Source organism: Ambystoma mexicanum, chromosome 2p (assembly GCF_040938575.1).
Source record: "Ambystoma mexicanum isolate Mex_15411 chromosome 2p, UKY_AmexF1_1, whole genome shotgun sequence".
Classification (NCBI taxonomy): Eukaryota; Metazoa; Chordata; class Amphibia; order Caudata; family Ambystomatidae; genus Ambystoma; species Ambystoma mexicanum.
The window spans coordinates 314,310,758-314,323,947 of NC_090923.1; the positions used below are offsets into that span (position 1 = coordinate 314,310,758).

Below are 13,190 nucleotides of genomic sequence, written 5' to 3' on the forward strand. Positions count from 1 at the left end.
ATATCCCAACCAAATACGACAGGGGGGACTGCGCCTGCAGGCTGTGTCCACCCAGAGTACACAGGTCTATGTATATGCCGTGAGCATAGGAAAATATGCGCAGATTAGCCATGCACATTTTCCAGAGGTTGATCTACCATCATTCAATTTCATTTAAAATAAAAAAAAACTCCCAGGTGAGCGCCCACCCACCGTGCAGATGGTCAAATTCCTAACCGTTGCTTCCCAAACCTAAGTCAGCACTCAATAAATGCTGTAAAAATAATAATTTGAAAAAATAAGAAACGTCAATTAAACTTGGCGAAGTGAAGGGAATTAATTTCATTAAATACTTTTAGGTTTCCCAAAGAGTGTGTCCAATTATCTGAATTATTTTGAGGAAGATCTAGTAAACATAGAACACAAGACAAGCTTAAGACCATTATGCCATTGGATTTGCCCGTGGGGTGGGGGGGAGGGGGATAAGGGTACCCTGTCTTAGTCAATGTGGTGATGTTAAAAATTTAGCAGACTTTGCACCATTTCCCTGGACTATGCTTGTGAGAGATCTAGCCAGGTTAATTGAACTGCTACCCGGATGGGCTGGCCCTCCTATGAACTCTGAAAATGCGAGTTTTGTCAAAGATGCCTTTTTAAATACAGTTTGTTAAGGCTACCTGGATAAATCTCTCAAAAACTTTTTAGCTTAGACGTATCTTTTATCCAAATATCACATGGGGTAGGAAATGTAGTGCGTGGTCAATTTCTGAAAAGGGGTTGTGGGATATTATAGCTGGCCACTGTAAAGAAAATGTGTCAGTCCTTTTCCCGCGACAACTGTACTTTTTGCTGTGGTATGAAGAAAACAATACAGCACTTGTTATTCCTTTGCCAGCTGTATAAAACTCTAGGCAGCAGAAACTTTAAACCATGCTTGAACAAGCACAACATTAGATAACTAGTTTCGGCTGAAGTTTTATGTAAATGATGGGTATTAAAATTCTGCAATATTCTTTAAAATTAATGGTTATATTGTTATCGCTGTGATGCTTTTTATCCTAGTTTTAAACGCCTTACTAAACTGCAATAGGGTAATGTGGGATGCGGTATAAATATTATTCATTTTATTCAATCATTTTTTATTAATTGCTCAAGATTTACATCAAACCTTTACAATATACCTTTACAAGTATAAAACACCGTAAAAAGAATGTATAAAATACAAAGTATAATTTCTTTCTTAAAAAAACATGATTTGGCAAGATAAAAAGCTTACGATAACCCGCACATTTTTAAAAATTGAATTATTTCTAAAGTCATAGATACTGATGTACCCCCCCACCATATAAATCCACCGATTTTCCCCACCTAGAGGCTAAATCATGTGAAATTTTCAAAATTCCAAATACAAAGCAAATTCAGGGTAGTACAATACAGCCAAATATATTTTAGATCTTCTGTAACATTAAGACCTTTACAGAATCTACAAAAAGCACGTTTTTTGGAAGATCTCTTCGCACACACATCATTTGTATTGATAACATGCATGTGGAATGTCATGAACATATTTTGCCATGTACAGTCTGGAAATCTTTGAATATATTTCTCGGCCACACCACACCTTTTATGAAACAGCCTCATTTTCGAATGCAAAGGATGTTCCGCAGTTTCACTCCACGTGGATATCCAATCATTTTGTATTATCCTATTTGTCACCCTTACAGGATCTTTAATTAATAACTCAACATTCACTTTGAGGTCCTGTAAATTTCCAATACAGTAATCCACAAACGTTTTAAGTGGGGCTCCCAGGAGAACTTATTTCATTTCCTAAATGGAAATAGAGGGTTCCTGGGGAGGAACACAACATTTTCCGATACAAGGATCATTGTCGCCACAATATAATACTATTCATAGATAACGGGCCCAATTCATATCTTATGAATTCCATCGGTGTGCCGCCAACGACCTCTGACTTAATGCGAGTAAGACAGAGACCCTCCTCATCGGCACACCTGCACCTTCTTTTCCTGTCATTCTGTGGCCGGCCTCCCTTGGCCCTCTCCCTGCTCCCACCTTTGAGGCTAAGAACCTCGGGGTCATCTTCAACTCCACGCTTTCCTTTTCTCCACACATCTCTGATGTCTCTAAGAAGTCAAACTATCAACTGCACCTCCTAAGAGGTATTCTTCCTTTCCTCTCCTCCCACCCCCAGAAGCTCACTGTCTCTAGAGCACTGGTTCTCTCTAAGCTGGATTATTGCAACAGCCTCTTTCAAAATCTGCCTGCAACTACTCTCCGCCCTCTTCAACTCATCCAAAACAGGACTGCAAGACTTGTCCTTGGCCTTTGATTAAGTACAAGAACCTTTGCATTGTCCACAAGTCCTTCTGTGTCCTGGGTCCTCAATACCTTCAACTTTCCCTTTGGAAATACCTTCCTACTCAAGCTCTTCGCTCCTCCACCTCCAACTCCCTCAGGGTCAGCCGCTTCTCCAAGCAACAAGTTGGGGGTAGATCTCTTTCTTCGGCTGGGGCCTCCCTGTGGAACAGCCTCCCTGCCTCTGTGAAACTTGAGTAGAACCATCTTCAGCTCCAGAAACACCTCAAGACCTTCCTTTTTGCTTCTGCCTTCGCTCTTCCTCTCCTCTGCTGATCCCTGTCTGCTTTGGCACTGGGCACCTGGCTACCCTCTGATTTCGGGCCCAGATACCTGCCCACCCACCCGCATACCCACACTGCCTCCTGGCAACCCTTGCACTTGGGTCTGTATCTGCAACCCTACAGTCCCCCTCCTGCACTTATTAGACATCCGTTGCCTGTGCCTAATTCTTGCACTTGCCACCTGCTGGCTGCACTACCTGTTGTTGTTTTGATCATGTGTTTAGCACTTTCCACTACTCCCCTGCCCCTTGCACTTTCCCCCTACCCTCCCACCTGCACTTGCGCATTCTCAATGTCACTGGACCTAGTAGGATCATTGTTTTTGTCCTCCCTTGTACCCCTTCCTTGCCTCATCGCGCTCTGAAACCCTTGTGTATGAGCGCGATATGAATAAAATCTCATATCATTTATCGGGATACACTTTGGTAAAAAGAATAAAACTTTCCTCCAAATTAAAGATTCATAATTCACATCCTCCGCAGATAACCAGGTAGGGAGTACTTCCACGCCAGACATTATTTTAGGTATCAGTTTCCCTCGATAAAATGTTAAAACAGGTAGGAAAGAAAATGTCCCAAATTTTTGATTTATTGCACACATTTGATTTGCCAGCACCAGGGCTTTTTTTTTTTTAGCCAACCTCTTAAATAGGTTTTTACTAGGATTGGCAAAGATGGGAACACCTAAATAAAGAATTGACGTAGTTACTTCTAAGCATTCCCTCTCAATATACCGGCCAAATTTAAATGTGTTCTCTTTCTTGCTAAAGTCATTATTTTACTTTGTATGGGATTCATTTTTAAAACATATGATACCATATAGTCTTTAAAGGCGTTGAGAAGACGCAGCAGGCCTAAAGGAGTCTTATCAAAAATAATGAAATCGTCTACCAACCATGTTAAACGAATATTCCCTACAGTGGGGCTAACAACGCAGCCTTCTCCAGTGTTTCTCCAATATCAGCAACATATAAATTAAAAGGGCATGGTGCCAAAACACAAGCCTGCCTTAGTCCAGAGCAGATACTCATTTGCCTAGACATTGCCCCTTCTATGTTCAATCTTACTAGTAAAAAAGTGTCCTATTGCAAATAAATAAGAATGTAGAGTAAACCCAGAGACAACCCTCAATTTCCCAGTTTTTTGAGGGGAAATCAAATTTATATTGTCATTCTAATCCGCTGTACCACCAAAAAAAAAAAACCTTTGGTTCATATCAGTGTTTGAAATGTCCCAATGTCCCCTCCCTTCGCCCTCCCTCCCATAAAAAAAAGAACAACAACCACAGTCGCAGCCGCCTCCCACCTCCCTTAAGCTTGAACCTTTCTCCAACAGTTCAATGCCCGTACTTGGTGAAGAAAGCAAGCCACTCGCCTTCTATGTCCGTACGAGTCTCATCAAGCAGGTGCGTGAGGTATTCCATGTCATATTGTCTGCGCCTTCTCCACCCACTCCTGCTCCCAGGGAGCACCCCCCCCCCCTTTCCAATGCTGGGCCACACAACTTCGCTCAGCCACCACCAGTGTGCGCTCCATATGGCTCTCCACCCCCGCATCCTTGTTTTCCACATCTACCTCAAACAGCAGTAAACCTGGCGATCACCCCCGTTGTATCCCATCCAAATCCTTGAGCCAAGACAACACTTCCGACCAGTATTTTTGTAGGAGACAACACTCCCACCAGATGTGGTAATAGTCAGCGGCTGTCTAGATCGCCAGCATCTCAAATCCGCCCCCGCATACATCTTTGCAAGCTGTGCCGGCAGGTATTGCCAATGGTGGATTACTTTGTAGGCGTGCATTTTATATTGCAAGGACTACGGGGACTTCCTAACCCCCCTGCAGATGTCCACCCACTTCTGGTCAGTCATGTTTATTGCCAAATCCCTGGCCCATTTCTCCCTTGCCGGCACACAGTCAAGGATATCCCCTTGCCTCAATTCAGCGATATCCACTCGCCTCAATTCAGCGTATAACCTTTCTATTCACCCTTTAGTGCCACTGTCCTGTAGTACGATCCTTTCGAACGGAGTAAAGTCCCTACGAACGTTCTATCCCCATCTAGAACTTGTCATCACCCCCTTAAGTTGTAGATAGCAGAACGTTTTCCTATGCAAAAGCATTCCTCCAGCTGGCCAGGGTTACGAATTTACTGCACTCCCACACAGTGGTAGAAGTGTACGAAAAGAAGTAGTGGAGCTATGTTCCCTACTGGCTGCCCCCCACAAACCCTATCACCACATCCCCTCCCACACACAATACACCCCACGCCCCCCACAAACACTTGAACCTGCTGTTTAAGGGAACGTTAAGTGTAAGTTTCAACTTCTTCCTACACTTTTATTTTAAAACGAAACCATTCCGGAACGGTTTCTTTTTAAAATAAAAGTATGGGAGCTGTAAAAGGAAATTTAAAAAAGTAGAGGAGCACCGCTCCCGACTACTCCCGCCCACTTCGACCACTGCTCCCACAGCTGCCCGGCCCTCGACAGTCCTGCCTCATACCAAGCCTGATAGTGCACCTGATCCTCGTTCCAATCCTGCATCAGGGGCGCCTATATACAGCTGAGTTGCGATGGCCACGTCGAGAGCCAACAAGCAACTCCCCCCCACCACACCGACCAAACAAACGCTAAGATTGGATGCGTCAGCACCCTTCAGGGCATATCTTTTTGAGGGAGTCAAAACCATTTGCCTAGGGTGACCCTTGATAGGACATGATTTTCCATATGGACCCATTGCTACTCCACATTCAGGTCCAAGTTGTTCACCATGATCCGTAACTGCGCCGCCCTATAATATGGCACCATCTTAACACAGTTAAGGCGGGCCGGGTCGCCCATGAAAGAGCAAGCCATCCCCAACAGTGTAAGTCAAGCTGTATCTTATACCAGAGTGGGGTATAATTCCTGTCAAACAGATCCGCCATTTCTCTTGTAATTTCAATCCCCAGGTATCGAAATCCCTCCTGTTGTGGTTTAAACCCCATGTCCCTCAGGAAATACCCATCCTCTCCCATCCCTTGTCAACAGAAATACCACTGACTTTTCAAGGTTGACCTTATACCCCAATAGTTCCCTGTATGTTTGGAGACCCTGAAAGAGTGTTGGGATCGATGTCCTTGGATTAGTGACATAGGAATGCATCATCCACGAACAGACTTACTTTATATTCCCTTTCCCCAAGGTGGACTCCCTTTACCTCAGGATTACTCCATAGCTCGATTACCCAAGGTGCCATCACTAATGCATATAACAGGGGGAGAGTGGACACCCCTGCCTATTGCCCCAATACAGGTTTATCCCCCTTGACACCCCTCTGTTGACTACGACTCTGGCACGCAGAGTGAAGCAACCCACCCCATCCAATGGGCCCCCATACCGATCCTCCCCAAGACCCCCATCAAAAAATACTGCCTCCTCTCGCCTCACTTCCGGGGCAGATGCACAGATCGTCCAAACCCTGCCTGTTCCGAATTAAATCCTGTCTGGTCAGCATGCACCAACTGTGGCAGGAACACCTCCAGCCGTGATGCTAGTATCCTGACAAATATTTTGGCATGTGTTTAATAAAGAAAATGGACAATACGAACCACAGTACGTGGGGTCCTTAGCCTGTTTAGGCATAACCTCTTAAGTGCTTCCATGAAGAAGGGGGTGGGGGGTATCGTCACAGATCGAGTTAAAGAGACTAGCCATGGGCCTGCTAGCAGTTCCTGAAACTGTTCATAAAAGGCTGAGGTATAGCCATCTTCCCTCGGCTTAAGGTGGGCTATGGCTTCCAGTTCTTGCTATGGCTTCCAGTACTTCCTTTCCTGTAATTTCTGCCTCTAGCGTGGTCCTTTCACCCTCTGTCAATCTCGCACCAGAAGCCTCCCCAGGTATTCCTTTATAGCCCCCTCCCTTTCTCCCGGGGGCCACTCATATAAGCTCTCATAAAACTGAGCAAAACATTCAAGAATGTCACCCTGCCCTTCCGGAAGCCCCCTTCTGTCCCTTGTATATGTGGCACTCTTCTCTTCACCCTACGTTGTTTTATTCTTTGAGCTAGTAGGGTCCCCACCTATCAAGAGCGAATGCAACTCCAGTCTCTTGGCTCGCACCTCAGCCAGCAACCTCTCCCAATCAACCCCTGGTTGCGTGAGCTGCGCTCGCAATTTTGCCGTTTTAACCATAGCAAGTTACGGTTTGACCAAATAAAAAGCCATTGAAAGGCTGAGGGCAGAAGCATAGATCGGAGTTGCATCCTTATTCCAAGCAATCATTTGGATACATGAAACAAGCAAAGTATTATACTCCGTCCCAATCCTTTTCCGGGAAACCAGTTAGAAATGTACTCGGTATAGCTTTTTCCTTGTTCCAATTCCTCTAATTTCTCTAATATCATGGCCGAAAAAAAGCTTCTTGTCCATTAGGGTAATTGGTCTGTAATTTAGAAACTAAGCCTATCCCCCTTGTATATGGGATGATTATATGATTTTTTCCAAGAAGCTGGTGTTCCTTGCCCAGTAAATATACTTTTAAATAAAAATGTATAGAATCCCTGCCCAGGGATTTATTCTGGTTTTGAGATTTGTAATATGTATACAATTAAAGGATTTTATTTTGTATGTATGGCATGCTTTTATGACTAAGTTGAATAAAGCTATTTAGTCACTCGTTCTAAGGAGATCAGTTTTGTTTATCAAAGAGGTTAAGTAGAAACATTCACAGGCTGTAGTTATTACCAGAGAAATAATGACATAGAACATTCAAATTACATTTATTGAAATAATTTCACAACTCAGATGTTTGCTTAGAACCATTTGACTGTCGAAACATCAAACAGAGGTAAACTGAGGTATTACACCATTTTGGACATAAGCCAATTTTAACATTAGAAGATATGAGAATGTGAAAAACCAACTCTACACAATGCATCTAATTTATTATTGCAAGTTTGGACACCGTCAGAAACATATTTTAATTTGTGAAGGAACCATTGTTTGAGAGACAATTACAAAAGCGGTAGAACAGCAAATTAACTTTCACATTACATACCGATTAACGTCATGTTATTTCATACTGGATTAATAAAAATAAATAGTTATAGGCTGACTGTTACGCTCGGTGTATTACCTGTGAATCTCCAAAGCCATTCTAACCCAATCTGAATCATTCGCACTGGCTTCTGGGCTTGGTACAGAGTGATGGGTTCTTTGCACTGCTGCTGGATATAGACTTCTAAATGATCCTGGAGGTTTTGGCCAACTCCTAAAAGAAAAGAAGAAAAGAAAATATCTGTAAATAAAGAACACAGGCTTAGCCACGCATTTAAATTAATTATGTCTGAGAAACTATTGGGAAAACAAAAAAGCAGAGAGGTGTCAGGTAAGAGTGTTTCCCAAACACAATATAAAAAAGAATTAAGTACCATGATTAATCTTTACTAAACTTAGGGTAAAATATTTGCCAGTTAGGAATGACAAACTGTCAGCAACATAGGCTTGATTGTCCCATACGGATTTGAGTTGTTTTACAGTGACGGAAAAACTCACAGCCAAAAAGACCGTTGCTGTTTTGACCGAAATACGTTTTTTCCGTCAAGGTAAAACTACTCAAAATAAATACATTACCCTCCCCCCCCTTACTTACCCATGCGGCGGGACACTTCGCTCTGTGCCGCCGACTTGCTGTGTTCCTGCAACACCTGTTCCCTTTTACTTCTGTGATCGGGAACCGGCGCTGCAGGGTCATTTCCTTTTTAAACTTTATGGGAACAGCTGCGGGGGACACCCCTGCAACCCCCACTGACAGTATAGTTAACAAGGTTGCAAGGCACCCCTACCCCCATAGCCCTTGCCACCGAATGGGGGATTTAGTCTACCTTTTCGGCCATACAGAATTTTCGAACGGCCCAATCTCCCCTTCAGGATTTTAAATATGGTCTTTTTGGACGTTTCCGTCCCATACTGGTCATGTTCTTTTCTAGAACATACAAAAAATTAATTTCATATAATACTCTTCCCCATTTTTTTTTTTAAATATGTTTATTTATAGCAAGGCAGTAAAGGTTACAAACAGTATCGAGTGGCAGTATAACATTGCAAAGAAAAGATTCTAGTTTTGAGTCCCTTTCCCCCCCCTCATTCCGGTTTTCCCGGGCCAGAGATTCAGTTTATCTCCCCCGCTTGATGCGTATTCTCCTTGTCTCTCAGGGCCCAGCGGGCGTTGATTGGCTTGAACGTCATTGCGGGATATCGCTGATCATAGTCCAGCACTGGGGCCCACACATTCTGGAAGCGGTGCAGAGACCCCGCTCTCGCAGCGGTAACCTTTTCCGCTATTAAGATGTCCCACAATTTTCCCCACCAGTGGGCCAGGCAGGGGCCGTCCCGCGACTTCCAGAAGCGGGCCAGAACCGTCTTGCCCGCCAGGAGGCACTGTGTGAGGAGCTTAGCCCTGTTGCCGGAGCGGGGGTAGATTCCGGGGACCGGGATCCCCAGCAGAATTGTCTCAGGGTCCAGTGGGAGGGCGGAGCCGGTGATTTGTTCGATGGTGGAGAGACACCTGGCCCAAAATTGCTGGATCTTGGGGCATGTCCACCACATGTGAAAGTAGGAGCCTGGTTGACTGCAGCCTCTCCAGCAGGCGGGGTCCACTTGTGGGTTCATGTGGTGGAGTCTGAGAGGGGGGTAGTACCAGCGTAGGGTGAGTTTATATGCACATTCCTTGTTAGTGACACAGGTGGAGGAAGAGTGGGTGCGGGACCATATGTCTACCCAAGCTTGGTCATCGATCGGATGGCCTAGGTCCGCCTCCCACTGAGCCATGGATCGAGTTTTTGACGCCAAGAAGTCCCCCAGGAAACATCTATATATAGCTGAGATTCTTCCTCTGGCCGGCAGGTCCGCAAGAGTTAGCTCCAATGGGGTCGGGGGGCGAGTTGCCGCCTGGAGGGTCTGAGGGTGCGAACACCAGTGGCGGAGCTGGCAGTATGTGAATCTGTCCCTTTCTTGAAGCTGAAAAGTCTCCTTGCACCGCTCGAAGGTCCGGGGTCTGTTTTCGGAGTACATCTGCCCCAGGGTTTCCAGGCCTCCGTCTATCCAATTCTGGAAGTTGCGAGGGAGAGATCCCGGGGAGAAGTCGGGGTTATGAAAGATCGGTGAAAGGGGGCTTCGGCCCCTCGGGATTCCCTTCTGCTTTAGAGCCCAATCCCAGGAGCTTAGGGTCTGCTTCGTTGTTAGTAGGATGTCCTTCCAGCGTGCCCTGAGGGAGGGTTGGATGTGAGGGAGGAACCGGAGGGGAAGCGGAAGCTGGGCCTGCTCCAGTTCCACCCATCTGGGGCGGGCTGTGCTCGTCTGCCAGGCGTGTAGATGTGACAGTTGTGCCGCTGTCCTATAGGCCTGCAGGTCCGGGACCCCTAGGCCTCCTAGCCTGGCGTTGCCAATCAGGGTTTTGTGGGGGATCCTGGCCTTCTTGCCTTTCCATATGAATTTGGATATCTTCCTCTGTAAGTCGTGGAGGGCCTGGGCTGGGAAGGGCACCGATAGAGATGAGCAGGCATAGAGGAACCTAGGAAGCAGGTTCATCTTGACGGCCGTGATCCGGCCCATTAATGAAATCTCCTGCGAGGTCCAGCGTTTCAAGTCCCCCTCCAGCTCCTTGATCAGTTTGGGAAAGTTCGCCTGATAGGTCTCCTTTGGGTTTGCTGGGATGAGAACTCCTAGGTAGGGGATCGAGTGGTCCCGCCATTCGATCGGGCACAGAGCCGTTAACGTCTCCTTGTCCTCTGGGCGGAGGCCGACTCCTAAAGCCACTGATTTGGTGAAGTTGACAGTGAAGCCGGTGACCTCCCCCAATTCCTTTATTTCGGCCAGAGCGTGTTTCGCTGAGGTGTTGGCTTCAGTGAGTGTCAATAGAACATCGTCCGCGTAGAGAGCGATCTTGTGGTGGGAAGAGCCCACCTGAAGACCCTTAATGGACTCATTGCGCCTGATCTTCTGGGCGAAGGGCTCCATTGTGAGGGCGAAGAGTAGGGGAGACAGCGGGCAGCCCTGTCTCGTCCCACAAGACAGAGGTATCGGGGCTGAGTGGGCGCCATTGATCCTGAGGATGGTTCGAGGCTGCTTATAGTTCGCCAGGATCATGGCTCGGGCTGTGGGGCCGAACCCAAATGCTTCCAGAGTGCATTCAAGATAGGACCAATCGACTCTGTCGAAGGCTTTGGTTGCGTCCAGGGCCATTAGGGCAAGGCCTTGGGAGTTGCGGTGGGCGATGTTCACTAGGTTCAGAGTCCGCCGGATGTTGTCCCCTGCCGCTCGGTGAAGAATGAAGCCTGTTTGGTCGGGGTGGATTATATCCGGGAGGATAAGTGCCAGGCGGTTAGCTAAAATCTTCGAGTACAGGTTGGCGTCGATATTCAGTAGGGCGATGGGTCTGTATGACGCCGGATCTCTCGGGTCTCTCCCCGGCTTAGGAAGGAGAACCGTCACCGACTCCTGCATTGTGGCGGTCACGGATCCCGAGACCTTGAAAGAGTTGAACAGGGCCACTATGTGAGGGATGAGCTGGAGCTTAAAAATCTTATAGAACCTCGGGGGGAATCCGTCTGGGCCCGGGGCCCGTGATTTGAGGGCCTTGATGGCTTCGTCAACTTCTTCAGCTGTTATTGGGGCTTCCAACTGCTCCCGTGTGGAGTCTGGGAGACGCGTCAAGGCTGCGTTCCGCAGGTATGCCTCCTGCTTTGACCGATCTCGGGGAGGCGCTGTCATGACCTGGATTAGGTGGTCTGAGGCTAGTTGTAGTTTCGTCTGTTCAGAGTGGTGTATCACCCCTTGTGAGTCCTTGAGCCCTATAATAGTGTTGGTCCGTCTTGTTTTAGCTAGCTTGGCCACCAGCAGCTTGTTGGCCTTGTTGCTTTTGGCATAGTAGAATTGTCTGGTCTTCGCCAGGAGTTGCGCAGTGTGTTCTGCATAGTGGGCCTCTAGTTTCTTCCTGGCCGAGCGGAGCGCTCTCTGTGTTCTGGGGGACCAGCCACTCTTCTTCTGGGCTTCCTCAGCTGCTCGCAGGTCCTCCTCCAGGGATAGACGGATTTGTTTCCGGTTTCGATGGTATGCCACGCCTTGGGCTATCAAGGTTCCCCGAATTACAGCTTTCATTGCATCCCAATTATTGGCCAGGGAGGTGTCCGCGGCTAGGTTCTCCTCAAAGAAGTTCTTGATGGTGGTGGTTATGTTGTCTCTGATTGACATATCATTGAGGATTGGGTCGTAGAGCGCCCATCTGCGTGTTGCCTTGGCATGGGTGTTCTGAATGCTCAGTTCCATTATTATTGGGGCATGGTCCGATAGAATTCGCTGGCCTATCGACACCTCATTAGCGAGGGCGAGAGTTTGAGGGGAAGCCAGAAGGAGGTCGATTCTGGAGAAAGTTCGGTGTACGCCCGAAAAGAAGGAGTAGTCTTTCTCGGTGGGGTGAAGCACCCGCCATGTATCCACCACCTCCAAGGTTCTGAAGAGCCGCAGCAGACTGAGGGCCTGACCGAACTCGCCAAGGGCAGGGGGGTTAGATTTGTCCTTAGTGGGGTCTGGGACCCCATTGAAGTCCCCACCGATTATTGTCTGGCCTTCCACAAAGCTTGAGAGGGAGGAGCCCAAGGAGTCATAGAAGGTTGCCTGTCCCGAGTTGGGTGCGTATGCCGATACCAAGGTGTAGAGGTCCCCCAGCAGGAGGCACTTGATGGCCACGAAGCGGCCCTCCGGGCACATCATGGAGTCCAAGATCTGGGGGCGCAGGTCTTTCCGGAACATAATCGCTGTGCCCCCCTTTTTGGAGTTCCCCGAGGCGAAGAACTGGTGTGGATATCTGCTGGATCGAAGCCGGCCAAAGTCCGCCGGGAGGAGATGAGTCTCTTGGAGGAACACCACATCGGCCTCCTCATCTTGTAGCTTCTGGAGAATCGATTTGCGCTTGGGGGGGAGTTGAGACCGTTAACGTTCCAGGAAAGGCATCTCAGCGTCTGGTGTTCCGGGATCGGGGAGCCAGGGGTTCCTTGCGTAGGGGATGGAGGGGGGACTCCAGGTTGTTCATTGGCTGCCATCGTGAAGAGGGTGGAGAGGTGAACTGTACCGCACTTGCAGTTTTAACCGAGGCCCCCAACGGGAGGCCAACTTTTTAACTAGCGGGGTGGGAAACATTGTGGGTGTAACCCCACCCCAGGCCAACCGGGCCAATTGTGTCTGGCAAAATAACGTTTGCATCCAAGGGCTCTAAGATGGAGCGGATCTTGGAGGGGGGGCATAGGCCGTGGAGGAAGCCCGCCGCGCTGGGCGAACGTGGGATTGTGTTGGGCCGGAGTTACTATTTCTGAATTTAGCTGAAAGGGCGTTGGGCGTCCGGGACGCCGGAGGTGCGGGGGACATCCAGGGCCGCTCGGACTCGGGTTATCTTCTCCTGTTTCGGGAGGCCTTGGACCATGGAGGGCGTCTGGGTTGGGGAGGAAGGGCTGACGTAGGGCTTCCCGAGGCTTCCAAGTCTGGGGAGGTGGTTCCTTCAGGGGGGGAGGATATC

General features: G+C 47.9%; 1 protein-coding gene across 4 annotated transcripts in view; it reads right to left on the reverse strand.

Moving 5' to 3' along the window:
* Positions 1 to 13,190, reverse strand: part of CHDH (choline dehydrogenase) — a 1,156,730-nt gene that overhangs the window by 361,497 nt on the left and 782,043 nt on the right. For all 4 annotated transcript variants that reach the window (XM_069643628.1, XM_069643627.1, XM_069643629.1 and 1 more), the window contains one exon: positions 7,758 to 7,892. In XM_069643628.1, coding sequence (XP_069499729.1) covers positions 7,758 to 7,892 — 135 coding nt within the window. The remainder of the gene's footprint in view (positions 1 to 7,757; positions 7,893 to 13,190) is intronic.